This window comes from Thalia democratica, chromosome 2 (genome assembly GCF_965202585.1).
Source record: "Thalia democratica chromosome 2, ktThaDemo2.hap1.1, whole genome shotgun sequence".
NCBI classification, from domain to species: Eukaryota; Metazoa; Chordata; class Thaliacea; order Salpida; family Salpidae; genus Thalia; species Thalia democratica.
Window position 1 is genome coordinate 2,211,377 of NC_139166.1, and position 27,052 is coordinate 2,238,428.

The 27,052-nt window shown below is 25.2% G+C and overlaps 1 protein-coding gene across 1 annotated transcript; it reads right to left on the minus strand.

Annotated features, from left to right (window-relative positions):
• Positions 1-2,815: 2,815 nt before the first annotated feature.
• On the minus strand, positions 2,816-19,194 carry LOC145829405 (uncharacterized). Its single transcript, XM_082937186.1, has 8 exons — positions 19,016-19,194; positions 18,084-18,167; positions 17,585-17,707; positions 16,505-16,686; positions 15,723-15,923; positions 14,982-15,294; positions 9,629-9,778; positions 2,816-3,748 (listed from the first exon to the last, which is right to left on the minus strand). The coding sequence occupies exons 1-8, from the start codon at positions 19,173-19,175 to the stop codon at positions 3,543-3,545; spliced, it is 1,419 nt and encodes a 472-aa protein (XP_082793312.1). The 5' UTR covers positions 19,176-19,194; the 3' UTR covers positions 2,816-3,542.
• Between the last annotated feature and the right edge of the window lie 7,858 nt (positions 19,195-27,052).

Sequence of the window (27,052 nt, forward strand, 5' to 3'; positions counted from 1 at the left end):
AAAAGTACTTAAAAGGAATTCTTTGGATGTACTATAATTTTTCACATCTCTGTTAAAGGTTAATAGCACAGAAAATTATTGTCATTTTTAACTAGTTTATTACATTTCAACATTGTGTCTAAATATTTTACATTTTTTAGATATTTGAGAAAATTTAATCTTACAAGCCAGTTAAATTCTACAGTCTATCAAGGAAAATTAGCTACAATGTTGAAGTTCTTTTTTTTAACCCACTTCAAATTTCTATGCGCAATCATTTAATTTTTTTAACTATTTAAACATAGGAAATGACTGAAAAATATTAATATGTACAGTTTAAAACTAAAAAACCGTTTACATAATTAATTAAAGCGCTAAACCATAAAACTATTATTAGTCTCGGCTTAATTTGTAAACTCGTTTTTATAGAAATTATAAATAAACAATATAGTAGAGTATCATAACTATTTTAATAATTGAAAGCTTTGCAACTAGAAGAGTATACTAACATCTAAATTAACTTACAAGTCGGTTTTTTGTGCTGTATTTAGTATAAAATTAGCATTTGATGAAAACTAAATAATCTTCAGATACTTAAATTAAGTCTACCGGATTTAAAACGAACAAAGTTTATATTTACCAACTCTTATAGTATTAGAGGGATTGTAAGAAATATAAGTATGTTTTTCTAACCCTATTTATTGTCCCAAACCAAGTATCCTGCAGTTTTAGCTTTCAGAAACACTAAGATATTGAAAAACAAAAAAAGCGCTAAGAATATTTGGTCCTATCACTTAGTGTACAAAATACCTTTCGGTTATCAAGTCGCACATCACGGATACCTTTTAACGTCTTTTCTAGGACAAAATCATCTGGAAAATTTAGGCAATGAAACTTGTAAACTCTTTATCTGTCCTAAAAGTAAAACAAATATCATGTTACGTTATGCAGATATTTGTTGAAAATCTTGAGCTTTGTATTTATTATGTAAAAATAGAACAGCTTAACTAAATCTAATAAGATTTGGTTTTCCTAATTTGTATGAAGTACAGTAACCTCTCGCATCTTTACGCACTCGTGACGTTACGCACTCTCGCTTAGTTACGCATTTGGGAATTCTAAAAAATTCAAAAATAAGAAGTTTATTTATTAATATTGAACAAAGTAGGTTTATTGTATATTTTTAATTTGAAATATGTTTTTAAATGTTAATTCACCTCTCTATATATTTAGACTTTGTAAACTTATGTTAGTTGACTAATTGATAAACATTTAGTTATATTTAAGTACATCAGAAAGTTTTCACAATTTCAGATCAAATTAAAATTTTTAAATAAATATGACTGATTTAAATAATGAATGTTTAAAACACAAATAAAAAATACAGCACTCTTACCCTTTATATAAATAAACTTCTAAAAAAGAAACCTAATGAAACTTCCTAGCAAAAAGTGGCAGTGATACTTAATAAATATAGAGCTTACAATTAACACAAATCCCAATTTTTTATTATTATTAAAATTCTTCTACAAGTAGTGTTTGTTTTACACAAATTTAAGTCCTTTATTTTTAATATACGTATAGCTTTATCTTTTATTTTCATATTTATAAATAATGTAAACAAATTATTAAAAGTGGCAAAGTCCCCAGTCTGCTTTTAACTGGAAGCAATATCAAAAAATAGCCATTACAGTAAATATAGTACCTCTCGTATCTTTACGATCTCTCATATCTTTACGCGTTTTATCTGTGGACACAATGTGCGTAAATAAGCGAGAGGTTACTGTATTTTAAAACCTGACAGAGTTAAGAACAGCATAAAAGTTTTGTATGTTTTAAAAACTATTTAAGTTAAATTATCTAATAAATTATATACCAGGGTTAGTACGCGAATTTCAGACTGAAATTTACCTAACCCTTGCTGGTTGACGCCAAATTGGGCTTATAACAAATAAAACGACGTAGCCTATTAATATTAGGTTTTATTGGTATAATTTTTCAGTTTTTTAAAACAGAGCAACTGGAATTAAATTTTCAGATAACCCAACCACAACAGAAGTATATAACTATCTACTTTCAGAGTACTGGGCTGCAACAACTATAATTAGGAAAGAACTTAGCAATTAAATAACTTACTTAAGTTAAATAGACTTATTTAATAATTTCAGATATTGTTCATCTGTACGGACAAACCCTGACACTTTGCAAATATTGCCTGAGTTTTGGTAAAAATAATGTTGCAAATTTTATTCAGAAAGAAATTGACAACTTAATCATCTCAAAATAAGTTGTTGTCCAAACTCTTTTAATAATTTATAAATTTTCAAGCATTTGAACAGACATTTTGCTAATATTGCCAAAAAAATATTTACCCTGAAGCGTATGGACTCTGATTATGATTTATAGAGATTGTTATTTAATAAAAAGCCAAAAACCTATCATTATAGGGGAATGGGTCAAACATGCACAAAGGAGACACTTTTACACGAAGGGATATTTTTGCATGAGCCAAAAAAAAAAAAAGAAAGTTATCAACCGAGGGTTAGGGTTAAAATTATCTTGTGCCATAATGTCCCTTCGTGTTAAAAAGTCTTCGTGCAAAAGTGTCTTCGTGCAAAATTGTCGTCGTGCAAAAGTGACCCTTCGTCAAAAGTGTCCATAATTGCAAAATTGTCGTCGTGCATATTTGAATCCTACCCTCACTATAGAACACTTCAAGCATTTCTTTGATCTTTCACAATGAAATGTGATACTTGTAATTATATGTGTGACATACATATATAGTTTATTAGAAGTTGTACATACAAAAAGTATTATTTGATAAAAATAAGGACAAAAATACAAAAACAAACCCAGGCTTAGTTTAAGCTCAAGTTTTTAATTTAGCTAAAAATAAATATATAAGTTATTTAAAAAGAAAAGCTTTTTGAAGAGAGAAAATAAAAACCAAGCAATTGCAATTTAAATGATAGGAAAATTAGCAGTATAATATAATAAATAAAAAGAACTGCATGGACTTTAATTTATACTTATTAAGGAGCTTTTGACAAACCAAAATATAGACTATTAGTTTTTTGTTTTCAAGTCACAAAAACAGCAAATATAAATATCTATAAAAAGGTTTTCATGCACTAATTAAATTTTAATTTAGTATGAAAAAGCTTTATATGAAAAATTTAATGCCTAGTTTGAAACTTGTAGGCTAAAAATTATTCTCAAACATCAGTGAACTCAAACATCTTAAAATAACATTTCTTTTACTTTCTAAGTTTCTGCTTGTACTTCTTCACTCGCTTGCCTTCTTTAGGATAGAAAAAAATATAAAGTATTAAAATTAAGAGGAAAAAAGCTAGAAAATAAGACGATTTAAAAAAATATTTATTTAAAATATTATTTTATAACTAAAGCTGCGTTATTTTTCACTTTAGTATAATAAGAAATTTTTTATTCAAAAGAGAAATTTGAGAAAATCATCAACAAAAGCTCAATTATGACGTCACATGGTGAGCAGCCAGCTCACGGGGTCATCACTGATGACGTCAATCTTACTTATGACGTCACAATTACTGGTAGCCTGGACCGAGGGGCCTGGTCCTGTTGTACCCTCCTCTGTTGGGACCGCCGGGGAACATTCTGTGGGGGTTCTGGGGCCTCCCGAACCTCGGCGACGGTTGCCCTGGCAACGGGGGCAGCTGCCCTGGTTGCTGCTGACCCATTTGGGGTCCTGGTTGGTTTGGCTGCTGTCCTTGGGGTTGAAACTGGTTACCACCTGAAAGTGTATATTTGATATTAAAACAACTTTTATTGTTTGCTCCAAAGAATTTATAATGCAAAATAATGATTTATATTTCATTTTATTCATATTATATTTATATTTAAAATGATTTATATTTCATTTTATTCATACTATATTTAAATTTAAAATTATTTACATTCCATTTTATTTATATATTTATATTTATCTACATAGCATGAGTTCTACCAACATGTTCTATATCATATATTGTTATTTTAACAAACTAATTATTACACTACTTTCTGTCGAGACTAATAAATTAATTTAAAAATGTTCACCAAACAGTATCCGAAATATTGAAAAACGGTAACAGGTCGGAGTTGAGGCAGTGAAAACAAAATGTTATATTTTGTAAAAACTTATATTATTATCATATTTATGTCCTATATTTCGTAGATGCCACAAATGAAGTTTGTATTTAAAAAAAGTTTAATTTGATTTTGTTACGAATATATTTGATTTTTTGTAAGATTAAAAGAAGTAGTCTACTTAATGCTAACAAAAAGAGTTTATTTATTTTAAGCTTCCATGACTGATTAAATAATCTAATAAATATATTTCAATATAAGAATTCTGAAATCGTAAATTAATATTACTTGTAAAAACAATCATGTGTGCACCAAATATGATAAAATTAAGACTATGTAAAGAAAATACAAGCAAATAAAAACAACTTTGAAAATTAAAAGTTTCTTTTTGTTAAGTTGCAATTATTTTATGTACAGTAAGATAAAAGTTTGCAAAATATTTCAAAACAACTTTATTACAAATTGTTTACGAAAAACAAGTTACTAGTTACTATACAACTTATAAATAAGGCTTCTAAAAAATTAATAGTTTACTAGTACTTTAAACAGTTTTTATAACAAATTAAATAGAACTAAATATATTTCCTTGACATAAACATTTTTTTAATAATATTTTTATATATAATTGTTCAGACGTATATGCTGGAAACTTTGTTGCTTTGAGTAAGATATAATTGAATAAGAACTAGCTTCTACTTAAAACTAAATATCCCTAGAGGTTTACGTTTATAAAACAAAAATGTCTTATTGCAACAAAAGCAATTAAATTAAAATTCGGGTAATTTTATAAAACATTTAATAGTACATAATGATTTACGGATGTAAAATATCATTGTTTAGAATAATGGAATCTTTAACCGGTATTTAATTCGATTAGGTTACTGTTAAATAAATAGTTATATAAAATTTTATCTTGTAAAACTTGTAAATAGTATACAATTAATAATTAAAAACTACTTTTGAAAAATATTTTATAATTATTTGAAATATACATGCTTAATAAGTATATATTCCCTTTTATTTAGTAATATATATTAGCAAGACCTTAATAACAAAGAATTACTACTGAAATATACGATTTTGTCGAAAATTATTTTTACTTTCTAAATTTAAAGTGTTCATAGCTTTTTGTATAAATTAAATTTTAATAAAAATATTCGCAATTGTAACAAACTATAAATTTTCAAGAGATCAATAAAACTATTGAAATTGTTAGAGCAATTATATGTTTATAAATTATTAATAAAAAACATTAAGACAACGACTAACTTATAGTAAGATTATAAATGCTAATATATAAAAATAATTTTTAAAGAGCAAAAACTGTTACGCACAATTTATAACATTATCAATTAATTTTTAGTAGTGTTACTATAAAAGTAACTAATAGTATAATAGAATATTATAGTATTAATAAAATAAAACCAATAGGTACAAATAAAAGTATTGTTATATTGATTTTAAAACTTAACTAAAATTTACCTTAAACTCAATCTTATTATTAAAATTTGGTTTTATTTTAACTTAATTGTTTAAATGCTATTTTTACTGTCACATATCTTTTTAGTTTTATTTAAGCACTGACGAGGTCTTTGACCGAAACTTAGTTTTTAAAACAAATTCTTGAAAGAATAAATTCATTATTTCTCCTCCAGTAGTTGAGATCTCTCTATTTGTTTTCTTAAAACCAAAACATATTATAAAACAAAACCATTAAAATCAACAAAATTTAGATTTAGACAGCCGTTGAACTTATCTAGTAACTTAGTCACTTGATAAAATTTTCTACAGCTGAATATCAATTATTTACCTTTGTATAAAGCATAAGTAAAAATTTTATTTGCATTATGGTATGTTTAACACTACTCATGGATTTTAATATCATGCACAGGATTGTACTTTTGAGGCTATAAACTATAAGAAATAAAAACATATATAGGTTATAGTTTAAAATATGTTTTTATTAATAAAATAGGTCTTAATTTACCTTTCAGTTTGTGATGTTAGAAAAATTTTGTTTTTAAATTGAAAATTTTCTTACAGAAAAATACAAACACATTTTAGTGAAACCAAAAAATCAATACTAGAATCAAATTAGATCACAAGATATAATCTTGTGCACAAATGTGATTTGAACAACAAAAATTACATTTATTTGTTGAAAACATTTACACTTATCTAGCAATTAAAAATAAATCATAATAAAATAGTTTTGTTCAAAATACTGAATAATATTTCATTACAACCGGTTGCAAATTAATAACTTAATTTTCATTTAATTTGTATTGCTAGCTCTAAGTGAACATTTTATTTACTTTATAAGAAATTTTATGATTTTAAGTTTATATATTATTTCAAATAAATACTATAAATTTTGAAAAATTAAATTAGTGTTTTACTTTATGTAAATTGATTTTTTTTTACTAAATTGAAAATTTGATACATAAAAATACAAACACATTTTAGCAAAACCACGGTCAAAAAAAATCGATACAAGAATCAAATTAGATTACAAAATATAATCTGGTGCACGTATGTGATTTGAACAACAAAAATTACATTTATTTGTTGAAAACACTATTTAATTAAATTACTGAGTAAAATTATTTTTAATGGTAGTAATTCTATTAGTCATAAAGCGTAAATATTTATTTGCTTGGTAAATAATACTGTTTTAAACAAACAATTTTCTAGTAGTAAACACAATATATCTGTTTTTAGTCTATTATCGTTTGTTTTAATAATCTTAAATAGCTTTTGAACAAGTTTTACTTGAAATTCTGACTAAATGACTATTAACTTATACTAATTTTGTGTGATACTATAACAAGTGTTTTATTATCACGATGTGGTTATATTAAAATTCTAACAAATATAGATTTTAACACTTTGCCAAAAACAATAATTGTAGCGTATAAATAATATGAATTATAGCATTGATTTTATTGTAAACAAGCCATTTTGTTAATAAACAAAATTAGTTTGATAGTCTAGTTTAAATTGAGATTTTTTTCAATATGCACTCTAAAATTTTTTCAAAATCAACTAAAAATAGTTATAGTATTAATTTTATTTTAAACAAGCCATTCTGTTTATAAAAAACAACTTTAGTACTAAACAGTTTTAACACTAGAAACTAAAAAAAAAATAAGTTAAATAATTTGTTTTTTAATAAATAATTATACTTATGTTTTATGTATATTTAACTAGATATCAATAAAAATTTAAGTTAAAAAGTATAAACAACAACAAACATACATGTATAAATATAACTGAGTTATCTTGTAAAAAATTTTTTACTAAATATTTTAAACTTAGTGTATAATTTCTAAAAAAAACTATGTTTAATCTATAAATTATTGATAAAGTATTTATGAAAATACTGAAGTTTTTGTTAACTTTAGTAAAGTATTTTGAATCAGTTATTTTCAATGAGCATAAGTTAATTTAATTTAGTTTATTTTTTGACACTAACAACAAAAAATTAAACTTGTAAAAGCTTTAAAGAAGAGCTTGGATTTGACAAAAAAAAAGTAAAATTTATTTTTATGTTTGGTAGTAAATTGTTGTATTATGAAAAGATAAAATTTACAATTATTAATAACTTTTAAGAGCTTATTAAAAATGTATTTACAAAATTAAGTTTGATTATGTTTAACTATCGTCTAAGACATTCTATAAAATATCTAAAAATAAAAACAACTACTTAATTATTTCTGTGCTTGTCTTATTTCCTCATATGTTTATACTTTAAACATTAAATTATATCATAAGACTACAAATTAATATATAATAACAATTATACAACAGTAAATGATAAGGATATTCAGTACAAAAGCTAATTAAATGATAACCAATAGATGAGATTTTAAGGAAACAGAAATTATTTCCATTTACACATAATTAGTGTTAAAAATTATATTTATAACATAAGAACATAGTTACAATATAACATAATTTATAGGTATTACATTTTGTTGAAGTAATAACTGTTTCGCTTTCATACATATTGTGAAAATATATATTTAAAATATTTAAATTAATTCTACAATATATTCATTCTACAATGACTACAATACTTATTTTTTATTCTTCATATAAGCTGCAAAATTTCAAAGTTTTAAAACTTTAGTTTAAAATTTAACTTTTTTAAACATCTTACTTGTTAAAATTGTTATTAACTTATATATAATAAACTTATAAACAATGAACTTAAAACTTCGTGGAAAAAAAATCATTCTTTTTATTTAGTAAACAAACCAACTCAAAAAACATTGCTAGTATAATTAACGTCTGTTTAGTTTCAACGTTTCCCATGAACTTTTCAAAATGCATGTATGTAGCCCACAAATATTTATGTGCTAAGTTCTACTCGGACATAATACTAAATATATTCTAGTTTGAAAGTTATAAACACAAGTTATATTGAAAATTTATCTACATATGCACTTTAAAACCAGCAAAGTCAAGTGAATTAACTAAATATGTAGTTTGTTTAATTTTCTTTTTATACTTTAAAATATTCACTCTGAAATTTATTTTAAACAGCTTGTGAATACATGAAACTATAAACAACAACTTAAAAATTCATTTCAAACCCGTTTGAGCATTTTTTTAATGTATTTATTTCAATATATAACCTTCAAAACTTTATAATATTTGTTTCTGTTATACTTAGGAACACAGTTACAACTTTGGTAATGAGCATATCGTCACAGAATTATGAGTTTTAAAATTAGGGCCATTGTAAATAATCTTAAATTTAGCCCATGTACTTTTTTAATTTTTCAGAAGTTGGAATTAAAGCATTTGAAAACACTCGAATCATTGCAAACATAGTACCTGTATTTTTTTCAATTTTTACTTAACAGCTTGAAATATATCATTAAAAAGTACATCGACTACAAACATTAGATAATAAAAATAATATATATAATAATAATACTTTTTAAACGAGTAAATTTCAATATTTAACATAATGCTTTAGTTGAAGAGTTGTTTTGTTTTCTTTGTTAGTTATCTACAAATTTCGAAAGACTACTAAATGTTAGTACAGACATTTTTATTTATTTTATTTCTTTATCTAATTGTTTAAGTTTTAAGATTATATAATTATTAAGTAACTTACATTTATCTAAATCTAACTCAACAACATAATCTTCGTATACTAGTAACTTTAAGCTATAAGTTTTAATTAGATTTTATTCAGTTTTTTGTTATAACTTTATCTATATATTTTTATTTCTTTTGTTTCAAGTTAAGCATAATGTCTTCCTACATGTTATTACATAAATTTTTACAGATTTTAAACAACTGAAGATCTCGTCTTAAAACGAGTGAAACATAGTTTTGTTTAATAAAATTGAAAATTTATTATATATAATAATAATAATAATTTGATTCATAGCAAACAAGATTTGGAGTATAAAGTTTAATATAGTTTTCTGTAGTATATCTAGTAGAAATCAAAGATAAAACATTTTTTTTTGGTTTTTAAATCCTTTTTATTCTTATTTTACGAAACAATTCAATTCAAACATCAAACCTGCCGCCGCTTGCATTTGCTGTCCCTGGAAAGAAGGTCTCTGTTGCTGTTGCTGCCCCGGGAAACCACCCTGGCTAGTTGGTTGCTGCTGAAATGGTTGCTGGGGCTGGAAAGTTGGTTGGGTTGGCTGGTTCTGTGCTGGTTGCTGACCTGAGAGAAAAATTGTATTGAAAGGACTTTAAAATTAATTGGACAATTTCAGAGTTTTATTCAACACGGTGTTTCACGCAATGATCACGAATTAAAAAATTTATAAAATTTATATAAAAGTTCCTTATATGTCATTTGTTTATCTAGATCAGGGTTTCCCAAAGTGGGCGATATCGCCCCCCTGGGGGCGATTTTAGTAAATCGGGGGGCGATAATTTGTAAGGGGGCGAAAGGGTGGGCGATAACTAGTAAGGGGATGAAAAGGGGGCGATTTTAAAATTTTGGGCTGTCATAAAGTTTTTACTTTTTATCTTGCTACTTTACTAATTTCAGCTTGCCATTAAATATTTGACCCCGAAGTAATCTTAAAAAAAATGATTATTTTGTTTATGTAAAATATTGAAAAAAAATATCAAGTACTTATGACTCTTACTTTCAAGTAAATTACATATTTTCATTCATATATTTTCTTACTTAATAATTACATAGATCATAGACGATTGGAATCCCTCTCACCATTTTATAACCTGACATATAGGTTATTTAGGATTATAAATGGTTCGTAGAATCTATGTATCTATTATTAACTATCATCTCATGATATTTCCAATTGTTTTTTGAAAAATCACTAAATTATAATAAGTAATATAATAAGACTAAGAAATAAAACTATATAGGGTTGCCAATTTACTTAGAAACCTGGAGAAACCTGAAATTTAAAAATTTAGGCAAAAAAAAACCTAAAAAGTCTTGAATTTTTAACAATTTCAACATATTAAGTAGTAAAATTTCGATTTGACACAAAAAAGCTACCATATAGGTAAAAATATGGGTCCCTTCGAGGCAGATCGTTTTGAAGCAAACGACTTACAGGAAACCTTCTCAGATTCAAGAACTGACCTTGAACTTATTGTAAATTTTTCCAAATAACGATATGAAAGCTTTTGGACTCAACATAAACTAAGGCAAAAGTATCCAATCATTTGAGAGGAATTTAGACTGTTGTTTATAGTTTTTCTTTCTATCCATGTTGTTGAGAAAGCTTTTAGTTCAGTCATCAACATCTTGAGCAAAAGATCTAATCTAGATATTTGTAAAGGAGGCTTTGTTTTATTGATAAAGAATCAGATTAAAAAAAACTTGCAAGCAGTCATAAACCTCATCCTACACATTATATTAGACTACAGTAGCAGACATTTTTTTTATAAAAGTTTTGAATTTATTTAATCTTTTAAAATACTTTTTATTTAACCTGGTTTGCATTGTATTTAAATAGTCTTTTAATAATAAAAAAATTAATAAGTTATTTATTGTACAACAGGCTTGCATAATGCCTAAAAAAATTTAATTAGGTAGACTTCCTCTTGAGTTCGCACTTTTTACCCAAAAAAAAGTGCAAATTCATATTTTCTAAAATTTAACTTAAATAAAGTCTATTACTAAATAAGTATTAATAAAATTAAAAATACATAATATTTAATAGCTTATATAGATCTATTTTTTTAGTGAATGTTTGTTTTATGTTTTAGTTGATTTCATGTTTATTCATAACGTTGTTGCATAAAACATATTCAAATTTATTATTTTGTAAAAAAAATGGTAAAAATTTTTGAGTTTGCACTTTTTGATTTTGTTTAAAGTGCGAACTTAAGCGGAAGTCTACTGTATTTATTAAATGGTTTATGTTTTAAATCTGTTAATAGTTTTATTTTGACCTTGTTAATTTTGTAGTTTATATTTGGGTTTTACATAACACTAAAAGTTTTTATAGCATAGTGATTAAAGTATTTGTATGAAAGAAATTTATTTGACAATTTTTTTTATTACTTCTTTAACCTGTATAAATAAAAAAATCTTGATAACCATTAGAATTTTTATTTCAAATTTTTTTTATTGGTTTTAAAAGAGTATATATTTGAGGTCTCTATTTTAAATGACTTCAAATTTTTCATTTAATAGATTCTTAAACTCAATTTTTTTTTCTAACTTGATTTATTATTGTTAAAAAATTTTTATATTAAGGAAATTTAAACTATTAATACAACTGTGTTTTGTTTTATCTTAGTTTTCAATATTTTAGCAGTTAGAATGTGTTGTTTATTTTAATAGTTCAACACTAGCTTTTAGTTTTTCACTATTTTCTCTGGTAAATTATTATAAGCTAATAGGTAGGGAAAAAAATAAATTTAAACAGTATTAGACTGCTAAAATTACAAAACAAAATTTTAACCTAATTAAAAGAATAGTTTAATCAATCACTTTCTGTTCACAGAATTAACTGTAAAAATTTTGATTTTTTGAATTTAAATTAAGAAAAAAGAAAATGTTAAAATTAGGGTCTAGTTTCCTAAAGGTTATTCCAAGTCAAATACTATTTAATGGTATTCTACAACAAAACATATAGTTTAAAAAGTTTAAAAGTAAGTCTATAACTTTACAACTATCTTGCTTATAATATATTTTAGCATTGAAATTAATAATTTTACTGCATTAACTGAAGCTGTTGATGATTATTGTGAGATAATCAACCAGTTGGTCAAACTTCCTCAAACTAGATCAGAAATTATGTTTTAATATTTATTTTTTTATGTGTAATATAAACTGTTCATTCTTTTATAGTTTTTTTAATTTCTGGTATAGTAATTTTAGAATATGCCTGTTTATATAACAATTTAAGTATTTTGTGCGGCTTAAATAAATTACTTAGTATTAACTTCTAAATGTCCGAAATTCGTTAAATAAGAGATTATTATAATGTCAGGTTTAAGTTAAGATTTCAGATGGATAACGTACGGTTAAGATCCAGTCAAATTTCGACCCGCTAAGTATCTTGAAAACTACTTGTGCAAAATAAACAAAATTTAGTTTTTTGATACTTAATATTTTGAAATACACTTTAAATTTGGTTTTCAGTTCACAATAGTATTTCCTAGATCACAATAACACTAAATTATTTTATTACAATTTTGCACGAGTTTTTCATTTTTCATATATGTTGTTTTTTTAGATTATGCAGCTCACAATTACAATAACAAGTTGAAACTAGAAATTTTTTTTTAGTAAATATGAATTGCTGACTACAAAAGTTGTCCACCACTACCCTACAAGTTTCATTAGTTTCAAAACAATTCATATCTAAACAGGATTGATTACAGATTACACAAAGCTTTTTAATAATAAAGTATCTTAATACACTTTACTGGGCTTATAAAAAAACAAATGTAACTTATTTTCTCGAGCCCTGTAAAATACGTTAAACACAGCCAAAAAGTGGGTGCATAAGAAATACCACACTAAATTACATTTCAAACACAACTTTTTCGGCTCAAAAGTTTGTACTCAAGAGAAAAAACTACTTTGTAAAATCGTGGTGGGGCGATTATTTTTCAAATTTCTGAAAAGGGGGCGATTTAGAAGATGAGTTTGGGAAACCCTGCTCTAAACTTTATTATGTTAAAAAAAATTTTTTTTGACTACTAACCAATATTTAAAAAAACTAACTGTAACCTTGAAGGTTCGTATTTTTAAATAATTCTAAGCTTATTTATTTAGTGCAAGTTTCAATAAAACTATATCGGTCAAGATTTAAGTCTATAATTTAAGATTTATGATTGAAAACTTTTAATTATGCTATAGTATTTGGAATATTATTCATTTTCACAATATTGGCATTATCAGTTATAAATTCATTTAAATAAGTTGATGATTAAACTGTAAGATTATAAAACTTTATAATGATGTAAGTTTGATTAAAATCTCATCTTTTGAGTTGTTTTGTTTCTATTGTTTCTTTAAATAATTTTGTATTTTAACAATTTGTTTAGTTTTCAAATATTTCCTTACATTTTGTCACTAAACATTACCTTAAATTTCAAAAAGTTAGAAATTTTCAAAATATATTTTTACGCTATGCAACATCCTTACATGTCAAAAAATTGCAAATTTTCAAAATATATGTAAATCTAAAGCAGGGTTTCCCAAAGTGGGCCAAGTGGTCCCCTTGGGGCCATGAGCAGTAAAGGGCCACAGAGGAGGCCATGAGGTCATAAGTTGAAACTTACACTAGATATTCTGGATTTTATGATGAAAAAATAAACAAAAAGATCTTAGGTGTTTCAATGGTTCTTTGAGTAATCTTGTTCGATAAAGCCATAGCTTTTTAAATTTCTGTTTAGGGAGCCTTCTGAAAAAACGCTTGGGTAACCCTGGCCTAAAGCTTGTTAAAAATACTGATTGCAATTTTTTAAGTCTCAGTTGTACTAACTAATAAATCATAACAATATTTCATCATAATATAGCTTGTTTACTTACCATAGAACTATATCATATAAAATAAAACTAATAGATTTATTTTATAACTTGTTTTAAACTTCACATACCTTGAAATTTTTTCGGTTGAAACCTCTGAACATCTCGAAATGCATCTTACGATTTGTACAAAAATATATTATTAGATTGACATCAGTAATTTATGAAAAATAGTTTACTACTTGGAACTCACAAAAAAATAAAAATAAAAAGTTTATAACCGGTGATATTGAATGTAATGAAGTTAATTGTAATTAAGTATGTTTAAAAGTTGCAACAACTAAAATAAAGGTAATGTGTTTATTTTCATTAGTATATAGTACTTATACAGCTATTACTTTACCTTTTGCTTAGATGAACAGCCTCATTCTAAAATTTTAGTTTGGAATTGAATAAATCAGGGTTGCCACACATTTTTTCAATTTTTTTTCAGGTTTTTAAAAGTACACATTTTTGGGTCTAGTTTAGTTTTAAGTTAATTTCTATTTAAGAAACTGTGTTAAATAGATAAAAAAACATTGAAAAGATATTGTAAAGTTACTTCAAATGTGTTTTTAATAAAAAAATTTTTTGATGATGACAAAAAATATCAATTATATGATAGATTTTTTGTGTCAAATCAAAATTTTACAACTGAAAATGTTAAAATTATTTAAAACTGCAGGCTTTTTGATCAAAATTCCATGTTTTTCTAGTTTTTTTCAAAATTTCTCTAATTCCAGGTTTTTCCAGCTTATTTTAGCTTAAATTGTCAAATTCCAGGTTTTTCCAGGTAAAGTGGCAACACTGATTAGTACATTGATGCTTATGAGTATTTGGTATTACAAACTTATTATTTGTACATTTATTTACTATTTGTACATTTATTTATTATATAAAAAGATTTTATACAAACCTTGTTGGGGTCTCTGGAACCCAGCCTGAGTTGGCTGCTGATACTGGAACCCAACTGACGGTTGGCTAGCAACGGAAGCCGGTCCTTGGTTACCACCTTGGTTTCCCTGGGGTGCTGCTTGGTTACCAGACGGTTGTTGGGGTTTCTGCTGCTGGGGGCTGAACACTTGCTGGGGCTGTTGAGGTTGCGGGGTGAACATGCCATGAGGTGGCTGCTGGGTGGTTGCCATGGAAACCTGGGGTGGTTGAGTGGTTGTTGGCATGGTTACCTGGGGGTCTTGGATGGGCTGCATGTACGGTTGCTGCACTGGTTGCTATGGAAGAATTAATTGGTTGTTAGGTAAGCATGTAGTTAAAATAGTTCGAACTAACAATGAAAAAAACTATTTCATTTTTTAGCTGCAAACGGTTAAGATTTACAAAAATTAAAAAGCTTACTAGTGATAAATTGAATTATATTTTAATATATTTAATAGTTTTTAATAAATTAATATTTATATGCAAGAAAATTTTGAATTAATCAGTTCTAATTGCCTACTGAAGAAGATTTTGAAAGTACTTTAGGCAATATAACGAATACTTATAAATTTGTAGATTTTTTTGTTAAATAAAAAAAACTTTTTTATTTAAAACGATCGATAAAGACAAAATAATCACACAACCAAGGGAAGATTTGAGACACTTAAAACTAAAATATTCTTACTGTAATAACTTCAAAATGATCAATACTGAATTATCCCACCTGAGGCTGCTGGTTGAAATGCACGGGGGTCTGGGACTGACTCATACCTGAAGTGACGCTGCTGCTCGCATTGAACACGTCAGAACCAGTCTGCGGTTGGAACATCTGACCGCCGGATGGCGCTTGCGAGCCGAACATCGAGTTGTTTTGTTCCACCTGGGGCGGCTTGCCGAACAGCGATGAAGAGTCAGCTTCCGACGGCTGTGAATGTTTTGATGCCGAGTTTATTATGGAAATGAAAAAGTTTAAGCAACTTACAGTTATGGGTTATTGTTGAATTCTAATTTATGTGCTTGATTGGTGTATCAAAACTACAGGTTGTTAGAATTAATCTCAAGTTTAAAACTATTTTTACATTAAGGTATAATCAAAATTATATTTTCAATATAAGAGTTTTTAAAGTTAAGAAATTTTATAGTGCATAGATCAGATTCAACTTTAAATTTGTCATATAAATTTTTATAAACAAACCACAGTATATTCAGCAGCTTGATTGTCAACATTATTTAAATAAATATAACTACTAATTATATATATATATATATAATAAAATATAATTACTTTCAACTGGTGCAAATTGATTTTCAACATTATTAAAAAAATAAATACAAATAAAAATTATATTAACAACAAACCACAGTATTTTCAACTTGATTGTCAACAACGTTATTGAATTAAATATTATTAAAATTATGCATATAATAAAATAAAATATCTGATTATCTTTAGCTGTTGCAACATGTTTAAAAATATTATAATAAATTGAATAAAAATAAACAAACCACGATATTTTCAGCTGGTTGTTCAACCACGTTACTGCTTCTCACACTGACACCACTGACACTAGATGTCTCCGTGTTGTTCAACGGGTCGAAAGTCTGGGTGCTTATTGGGGGAAGCACGGGAGTCGGTTGCTGTGGCAACGAAGCCACGCTGGGGGCCGCTTCTTCCTTGGCTGGGGAAGCTTAAAATATTCAAAAATTACTAACTTGTTGTATACTGCATTTTATATTTTCATATGAATTTGCATGTAGTTATGTACTTAAAAATTTTGACAGGGGCTTTCAAATAAATCAGTTGATTCGTGACCACTTGTTTGAACATACATTTCTACACTGTTGCACAACATTTTAACAATATTATTTTATTAAGTTCGTGGTTCTGTACAATTATTTTGATTTTAAACTATTTCAAATAAACTATTGTAATATTTTGTAAAAAAACTGATACATTAATAATTATAAAAGTTATCAAGCACAAAACAGAGTTGATTGAATATGAAACAAACTTGTAAAAAGACACATGGTATTTTCTGCAAAAAACTAATAGGTTTCTTATAATTTGGTTTAACTTTTCACATTTTTAAATGTATTTTAAACTTTTTACACTCTTACATATAAAATGTTAATCTATAAGCTAATAAAATAATATAAAATTAATAAAAAATATGCTTGTTTACATAGAGCTGAGAAAAATATAAGAACTTCTAAATATCTTTTAACAAATTTTGTTTTATTTCTTTTTTTAAATAAGCAATGTTACTATCACTCTTTTTTTGTTATTTTCTTAGTAAAATGATTAATAGCTATATTTTTGAAAAACAGGTTTTTTTTTAAATAATCTTTTGAATCTGTATCTATTTATTAAAAAGTTTTATAAAAATATTTTGCACTAAACTAGTTCTTTATATTTATATTAAAAACCCCTATTTAAAGCAAAACATACAAGACTTTTAAAATACAAAATGTATTTAAAACTTAAAAAAAAACTTCAACTTATGCACAACATTAGCCCAAGTAACTTAAGGAAGTTAGTATCCTGATATGGAAAACAGTCAATAAAAATAAATTGAAAACTCAAACCTTCAACTTCTTCTTTAGCTTCTGACACGGTCATTGAGTCCAGCATTTGATTGACTTGGTCTCTAATTTTTATCAAACTGGATCGCATATCTCCGCTTGCAACAGAAGACGACTCTCCACTCACTATAACAAATTAATTTTTTATTTTCGTTTAAACTTTGTTTTTATTATAATTTTGATCAAACTAGATCTCATGTCCTCACTGCCTACTAAGACAGTTTGTGCTGATTCTCCATTAAATATTAAAACATTATTGAAGTAGAATCACACTTTACAGTTAGTACTTTTCAAAATACTAAGTCTTTAACTTTAATTTATTTATTTATCACATCAATAAGTATGATAAACACTAAAACTTATAAAATTTACATAAATTTGGCAGCATTAAACTTTGAAAAAGGTTGATGAGTTTTTAAAAATATATACGAATTCCAAAAATTTATTTGACACTAAATAACGCTTGATATTTTTAAATAAAAACATAACATAATAAACAAACCAAACAAAGTGAGCTTGAGGATTCTGTTAATTTGAATTGCATACTTGATATCAGAATCATCAAAAATTGTGATCAAGTCGTTGTCTGTAAGAAAAAAAAGTAAATACTTAAAAAAAAACATTTAAGAGTCGAACATCAAAGTTTCTTTTTTAATGATGACATAATTTTCTTTTTAAAGATCTTACGCTTACTACAATACAATATACTTACTAAACATTTAACTTATTTGATAAACACTTTAACAGCAAGTTTGATACTTTAAAAACTTTTCTACCAATTGTCTCTTTTAACTACATATTCCAAATTTATAAATCTAAATTTAACATTACTTTATAAATATTAAACTTTAATATATAGTTTATATATACCTGGTTTCCATACTTACAAACAAGAGGTATTTATATACTTTTTAATAACTTCAATTTAATACTGATCAAAGATCCTGATCAGTTTTAAAATTTTATTAACACAAGGTCATTGTCTGCAAGAAAAGGAAAACTTAGAAAAATTATACTAATCACAAAATGTCTTGAATCTGTAAGCTTAATAATATACACTACAATATTTAATTGTATCTTAACCATGACATAGTTTACACTATAATATTGGAAAATAATTTTCTCATTTTAGTTTTCTACTCAATTATGCTGACTACAGTATGCTTACTAAAAATGTGGTATGTTTTAATTTGCCAAAAACACTTCAACAGAAATTTAGTACCCTAAGATTGCTTTTACCAATTTTTTTTAGTGGTAATTTAAAAAAACTAGACATAGTTATATAAAAACTACACTTAAAATTTTATTTTATTTTGTACTACTACAATCCAATAATTAAAAGTAAGTTATAACTGATCAGATGTCTCAATGTTTTAATATTGGTTATTTCAACTGTTATAGTCAAAGCTTTTTAAGTATGATTAAACAACTTACCTTCATCTTTGTATTTGATCAAAAGATCCTGATCAGTTTTAAAGACGCGTTGCATCATCAACACGAGTTCATCATAGGTGATGTCCTCATTCATGATCGGGATCCTTCTGATGTCATCGCCCCTCCTGGCTTTTATTATCAACTTTCCTGTTAAGTCCATCTTACTACTTTATGCTGTATATGCTGTGAAAAATAGTAATTGGTATGAAAAGGTTAGTAGCATATAAATGTATGTGATCTGTTCTAATGTGATTTTTTTCAACTATATTAGTTGAAAGAAATGGACTAAATAGAAAAAGTATTAAGTTGTATATTAAAATGATATAAATAAGTAAAATTCCAGTTAAAGAATAGTACTGCAATTAAGTGAAAAATATATTTAGAAAAGTCTTATGAAATACAGGGTTGTCAAAGCAGGGTGGCCACTGGTTTTTGGTAAATTTTCTCTAGGTTTTTAAAAGTACACATTTTAAGTCTACTATTAGTTTAAAATTAAGTTTTAGGTAAAACACTATGTTAAATAGTATTTCAAGATTAAAAAGATACACTAAAGCTACTTTAAATTTGTTTTTTAATTAAAATAAAATTGATGATGACAATCTTTTTTTATCTTAATGGTAGAATTTTGGTGTCAAATAGAATTTTACTAATTAACATGTAAAAATTGTAGAAAATTTCTAGGTTTTTTAGCCTGAATTGTCAAATTCAAGATTTTTCAAAGATTCCAGGTTTTGTGGCAATATGGTAAATAAAAAACAAATATTTTGTGCCTATTGAAATCATATTGTTTAAATAAAACAAAAGCACTAATGAGCGCTTTAAGCAAACCTTCATTTGCATGTAAAAACTAGAAAAATTTAAACAGAAATCAAACTTAACAGCTTAAACTAAAACAATGATATTGGTTGTCTTAATTTTTGTTAATTATGAAAAAGTGATGATACAAAATAAAATCTTTTGACACCTACCAAATAAAATAAATTAAAAACCAACAGTGAGCTTTAGCAATTTTATTGACCTAATAAGTTTATTAAGTCTCAAGTCTCGGTTATTTTTTAATAAATTTAAATTTATGATTAACTATTCAATCTTTTGTAAAAGTATAAATAAATGTTCACTACTAAAGATATACTACCTAATAAAATACTCAAATTGAGGATGAGGAAATTGAGGAAAAATTGAACATGTTTTGCATTATTAGCAGGGTTGCTACTGGTTTTTGGCAATTTTTCTCCAGATTTTCAAAATTTCTTCCAGGTTTTTAAAGTACATGCTTTTGAGTCTATTTTAGTTCAAACTAAGTTTAATGTGAAAACTGTGTTTAACATTATAACAACATTGAAAAGATACTGTAAGTCTACTTTAAATTTTTTTATTTAATTTGGATGATAACAAAAAAAGTTTAACTATATGATAGATTTTTTGTGTCAAAACAAAATTTTACTACTTAACATGATCTGTTTATTAATTATTTTTCTTTAAAATTCCAGACCTATTTTCAAAATTTCCAGGATTTTGTGGCAACCCTTATTATTAGCTTTATTTTGACTAAATACAGCAAAAAAAAAACTGTTGTGTTGTCATTTTTTAAGCTTCCTAAGTGACTACAACTATAATTAAACTTAAAATAGTCAATAGATTAAAATTTTAATCAAAGATTTAAAACTTATTTTAAAACTAAAGCCATACAGTGGTAAAATATTTTTTTTTTAAATTTAAATTTCATCAAAAACTTTCTTTTTCCAGATTTTTATAGCTTTTAATCTTTATGAAAATCTCCAATCATTACTTAAAAGGTTAAGTAATAATATTTTAAAACTAATTACAAGGATTTTTGAAACTTTCTCCAGGTTTTTATTTTAAGTAAAAGTAAAGTGAAAGTTCTTTGTTCAAGTAAACTTTTAAAACCCTTTTTTAGTGAAAAAAGAAACTTAAGGAATAAATTGTTTTAGTTTAGAAGTACAAAATTACTGAAAAAATAGGGTAATGCTAATTTTAATGTGCTTTATAGTAAAAAAATTCAGAATAATAGAAAAAAATTGTAAATAATTATAATTTATTGTCCAATTTTCATCATTCAACATATAAAAATTCTTGAAAGTTTTTAAAAAAATATTAAATTCCATATTTTTTAGCTTAAATTTTAAAACTCCAGTTTTTTAAGGTTTCTAGGTAAAATGACTACCCTGGAAATAAAAACAAAAGTTTTAAAATTAAACAAAAAATGTTCCTGAAAAATTTTAAACATTTGCATTGAAAAGTCTTAGTTTTCCTGCATTGTATAAATGAGTGGCAAGCCACATAATTATAAAAGAAAAATAAAACCTGATAAACAAAAGCAATTTTAATTATTAGAAATTTAAAATGTAGACTGCATCACTTTTAAATTTTACCCAAAATGATTAATAAATTATTGGTGTTCTGTTTTTGAAGTTGTAACTGACTAAATTTTAGGTTATCCTTAGTTTAAAGTGAGCTTTTATATTCAACTTTCACAGGATATTTTGAGGTTCATCTTTGAATTATAAGAATTTGCAGGGCTTTACTTTGTTTATCTTTAAACTGTAAATTTTTCTTTTCCTTTTTTTATGTTGATAAGTTTTACTATTTCTTTTTGATTTGCCTCGGTAATTCACAATTATTACTAATTTCTATTATAATAAAGAACTAAGGAGTCTCATAACTAAGAGTCATTATCATTAATTATTTATTTTCATGATATTTTAAATAACTTTTTAACTTGTTTAGTGGTTAGAGACTTACCAAAATTTAAAAAAAAATAATTTGTCACAACTACTTGAACTTTTATTTTTAAACTTTTAAATAGTTTACTATACAATTGCACTTCAAACATTAAAACTTTTGATTTTGCTTACTAATGACAATTCAATTTACATAAAGTTAAGTATTTTCAAAACTGATTAACTTTATGAAACAAATCAACTTTTGTTAGAACAGTAAGGCACATTTTTTGGCATATGTTCTAATCTCAGTAAATATATTTTACCTCAAGTTTTTATCTTTTTTTTTGGTATATGAGTTGACCACTTGGTCTTAACTTTGCAATAAAATTTCACAACCTTTTTGCAATACTAATGGATTGATCCTACTATTTTAATTAAATTACCACAACATTAATTTAGTTACTTTTATTTATTTTGTTAACTTGTATATTTTCATTGTTTTAATTGCCATGTTCAAGAATTGATCAATGCCATTTCAATTTAAGTGTTATTTTATAAACCAAAATGTTAAATATGAACTTTTCTTAAAACTTACATGATGTTACAGATTGAATTAAATTTGGTGTAGGGGTCCTAATGACAGTTTCAAAAATTCTCTCAGTTGAGCACTACAAAATCAAAACCAAGTGGTCAACACATTTACAAATAAAAGTTAAAAATACTGGTACAATTTAATCTTATCATCTCAAATAAATTTTAAAATATGAAATGACACTATGCCATAATCATATAATTTCAGACCTGAATGCATAGTAAAATAAATAAAAGAAAAATGAACAAAATTTTAAGTTAAAATGACTTATATCAAAAAGCTGAGATGTAACAAATGATAAAACATTAAAAGTTAAGATGAAATGATCAATTTATGGTAAAAATAAAAATTAAGAATTTTTTCAAAGTATTTAAATATTTTTTTTTTTATAGTTAAAACATTGTGCAAAAATTATTTAAAAAATAATGCAAGAATCTACCCCAGAATGTTCTCACTACTCAAGAATGTTCTGATATAATGATATTATTTAAAACAATTTTGAGATTTTTAAAAGCATGCAAAAAAATAACTTAGAATAATTTTATCAGTGTATTTGATTAGCCTTGAATTGAATTTCTCATTAAATATTGTTCAATTGTTGAGTCTATTTGTAAGAATGAGTAATACGTATAGGAACAGTTATTACAACTTAGGGAAAGTTTTAATAAATACCAGGGACATAAACAGGAAGAATAGATGTTGGTCATAAAATATGAAAATACAAGGGACGTTATTATGCAACAATATAGTACCAAAAAACATATTCGGGATTAAAAAGCATTTCTAAACTTTAGAAGTGAATTATATATCCTAATATTTATATTATTTAAATACTTTTAATAAATGAAATTTCTCTAACATGAAACTGAGTACTGATCATGAAAAGTATAGTTAAAGGTCAGTTAAAGCTGAAAAAAGCTGAGTCAAAATATTTTGTAAGTTTTCCTTTCTATTTTATCTATACCCTAATCCCTTACCCAAGCATAATAAAAATTAATAAAAATATAGACTTAAAAAACTAAATTAAAAAAAATACATGAAAAAAACTTGTTTTTTTGGCTGACTCAGCTATTTTTCTGCTGTTTTAATTTCAGACTGATCTTTTGGTATACCAGCCACTAATCATTAATTATATCTTTCAAATAAAGCGTCCGTAAAACAATTCAAATTTTATTGAGAATTAAGTACAGAAGAGGAAAGTTTAGAAAAGTTTCGAAAACTTTCTGCGTATTACTCAATTTTTAATTGAAACTTAAACTTTAGATAGCCTCTATACTAGGGGTGGGCAACGTAAATAATTGAAGGGCCGGATCCAAAAAATATAGTCCTCAGCGGGCCGGAGCATTTTGAGTAACTGATTCAGCTGGATCCTTTTTAAGATCCAGATCCTTATTTAAATATATTATCCGGATCAGGCAAATACTAATTTTAAACAAGGTTCCGGATCCGAATTTCATAAGATTTGGATCCTGCTGGATGCTAATTGATCGGGTGTTTCAGAATTTTTAAACAATTAATTAATTACCAAAGTTCTCAAATGTAAAATTTTATGTTAATTTCTATTAAGTATTCATAATTCAAAATTTTCCTATAACTCTGGACCGATTTAATACTAGTTAATCTTATAAAAAAATAGTTTACTTACTAAAATATACTCAAGCTTAATATTTCAAGCTGGATCATTAAAAAATTGTTAACTATTAGAAATTATTTAATTTCGGCAATCCTTGGCTGGAGTTTATATTACTAATATCATTCAGAAATTAACTAACATTACAATTTCAAACTAATACCTTTTAATTTAAATAAACGTATAAAGATTCATCACATATTTTTGCACGTATAAAAGAAACGGAACTACAAATAATTATGATATAGTAAACAGTTTTACCATAAAAAGCAAAAAATAAAAGATGCCAATGAAATACTTAAGGTTGATAATATATAATAGTTGTTTAAATCCAGTTGCATGACGGTTTGGAAAAGTCTGCAAGTGCACTGGAAAACCGATTAGGTTTAAAATTAGCTTATCCATGTTGATGTTTATGGTCGGAAATACTTGTTTGCAAATGTATGAAGTCTCGAACAAAGCAACTAGTTTCATGGTCATCTTTTGAATTTGACAAAATTTGTCGAGTTCAATCATACATAAAATCTATCTAAAAATCTATTTAAACCAACGAAAATTGTCTGTTTGATTCAAATTTTTATATCAACTTATTTACAAAACAGATATACCTAGATAACAAATTACTTTGGCTTAAAGTTTAATATTTTACTTTCAAAATATCAAACAGTTATGAACAACTCATGTAATTTAACCAAGTTCTGTACTTTAAAAATAATGTTGTCAAAATTGCACCTAAAATACTTTTACAAAAGTACTAACACAAAATAAAGAAATAATGAAGTAAAAAAAGAGTTAATTAATATTTTTAACATAGTAAACATATTAATTAATTAGACTTTTAGATTAAGATCAATTTCATTAATGAAAATACTACTAAACGAAAAACTATCACATAAAACTGTCAGCTAAAGAAAACTTTGCAAACATTTGTTTTTAGATAAATTGAGAAAGAATTATTTCAACCCGTTTGAAGCAGAACTATTACTATTACAGATACTATTACAAAATGGTGTTTTATCACCACAAAAATAGAAAGACATTTTAAAAAAAACTTTTACAGGGTTAAAGTCTTACAGTTTTATTTTGTGAAAACAATTCAAAAGAGGTTTTGTACAAGTTTTGTACTATTTACATTGGCTGGTCGAATTTCATATAACTTTTGAAAATGCTTTGCGGGGCGGATAATCTACTCGCGGGCCGGATCAATTTTGTCCGCGGGCCGGATTTCATTTAAATTTTAAAAAGGTTTGGGGGCCGGTTATTTTCACTCTTCGGGCCGGATCCGGCCCGCGGGCCGTACGTTGCCCACCCCTACTCTATACCATTAGCGGATACTCAAATGTTTTTTAACTTTAACTTTAGTTGGGTGTAACGAATAAAACATTTTTTCTTTCGGTGTCATCTAAAAAAAAAATTGTTCTTTTGAATTTTTAGCTTCATTGATTTTGTTTCAAATTAGTTTTTGTTTAATTTCTTTAAAAGTTGAAAAATCTTTTGTTAATCTACTAATCCGTTAATTTATTTTTACTCATTTAGTTTAAAGTTTAGAAATATTTATTTTTCTATTTGTATTTACTAATTGATTTATAAATCGATTTACTTATTTAAATTTGTAATTTTTCAATTAGTTATCTAGTTAATTCATGTATAGCTATGCATTAAAAATTAATTTTGTTTTAATTTTATACATCACAATAAGGGGATACATTAAAAGCTTTTAACTTAATTTTAATTTTTTTGAGCTCACTTTTATGTATAACAATTAATAAACTTAATTTGTAGTAAAAGTATAAAAAAAGAAAATAAATCCTGATGACCCATAGTATAACAACTTTTAACTTTGATAATTATTTTTTATACTGAGTAGTTTGTTAACAACAAAAATAAGTAAATGTTTACTTAAACAACTTTTATAATTATTTTATGTTGTACAATAAGAATTCAAGGGTCATCATAATGACTAAACTGGATTAGTCAAAAATTATTTTTATAATTTTAATTGTTTGTTAGGTACTTTACCCTAATTTACACCAACATACAAATATTTTTATTTGTATAAAACCTTGAAAAAATATGTAAATACAAAATGGTCAATAAAAAATTAAATTATATTATAAAATTTATCTATACCTAATGCATTTAACAATAAATTAGGTTTATTTATTGAAATCTATTTTAAACTGTCTTTTTAGCTTATAAACGTACAAGTATATACATTATACCCAATAATTAAACAAGCTTGGTATTTTTCTTATGTTTTTTAATATATATAGTATGATGCACCATAAATTCACTTTCTATTAAAAGTTTAGTTTATTGTATAATTTTGACTAGCAACTTCAAGTTTTCGTACTTAACTCGTTTTTTAGTTCACTCTTTATCATAAAATTTAATTTGGAAACAAAAATACAACTTTAATTATGTCAAAAAAAAAATTTTTGTAAAAATTAAAACTGTATTTGGTACTCAGAGAGTTAAAGTTAATAAATTCTTTCTACTAACTAATAAATTTGTTTTTAATAAGGATAAATCCTTATTTATGATAAACTACTCTGATAATTTAAGTAATTTACAAATTTAGTTATTAAACCACTGTTTTCTTAAAAAAATCATAAAATCTTCTTGTCAATAAATGCAAAAAACTTATAGAAAAAACTGTTTAGTTTTTAAGCGGTAATAAAAAAACCTATTTTAAATGAATTAGTTTAAACATAATAATTAAAAATTTATTTAATAAAGATACATTTAGTTTAAATATACTTTTGTAAAAATTTTAATTGAAATATTTTTTCTAGTTTTTTATGAAGTAAGCTCTAACTAATTTCGAATTTGAAAAAATAGTTATTAACTCAACAGTTACAAAAAAAAAGAATTAAATTATAATATAACTTGTGTAATCTAACATGTTCTTAATAATAATTTAGGTGTTTAAAGGCCTAAACTTTAACTTTCATAAAAAGTGAATAGAACTTAAGCAGAATGTTTGGTAAGCAGAATGCTTTAAATATATAATTATAATTTAATATTCCTTACTATTTGATATTTACATAAAAAATAAAGCCAACTTTAAAGAAATGAAAAAAAAAATATATAAAAACTGTAAGATACTTAAATTTCAACAGCAATGAAAT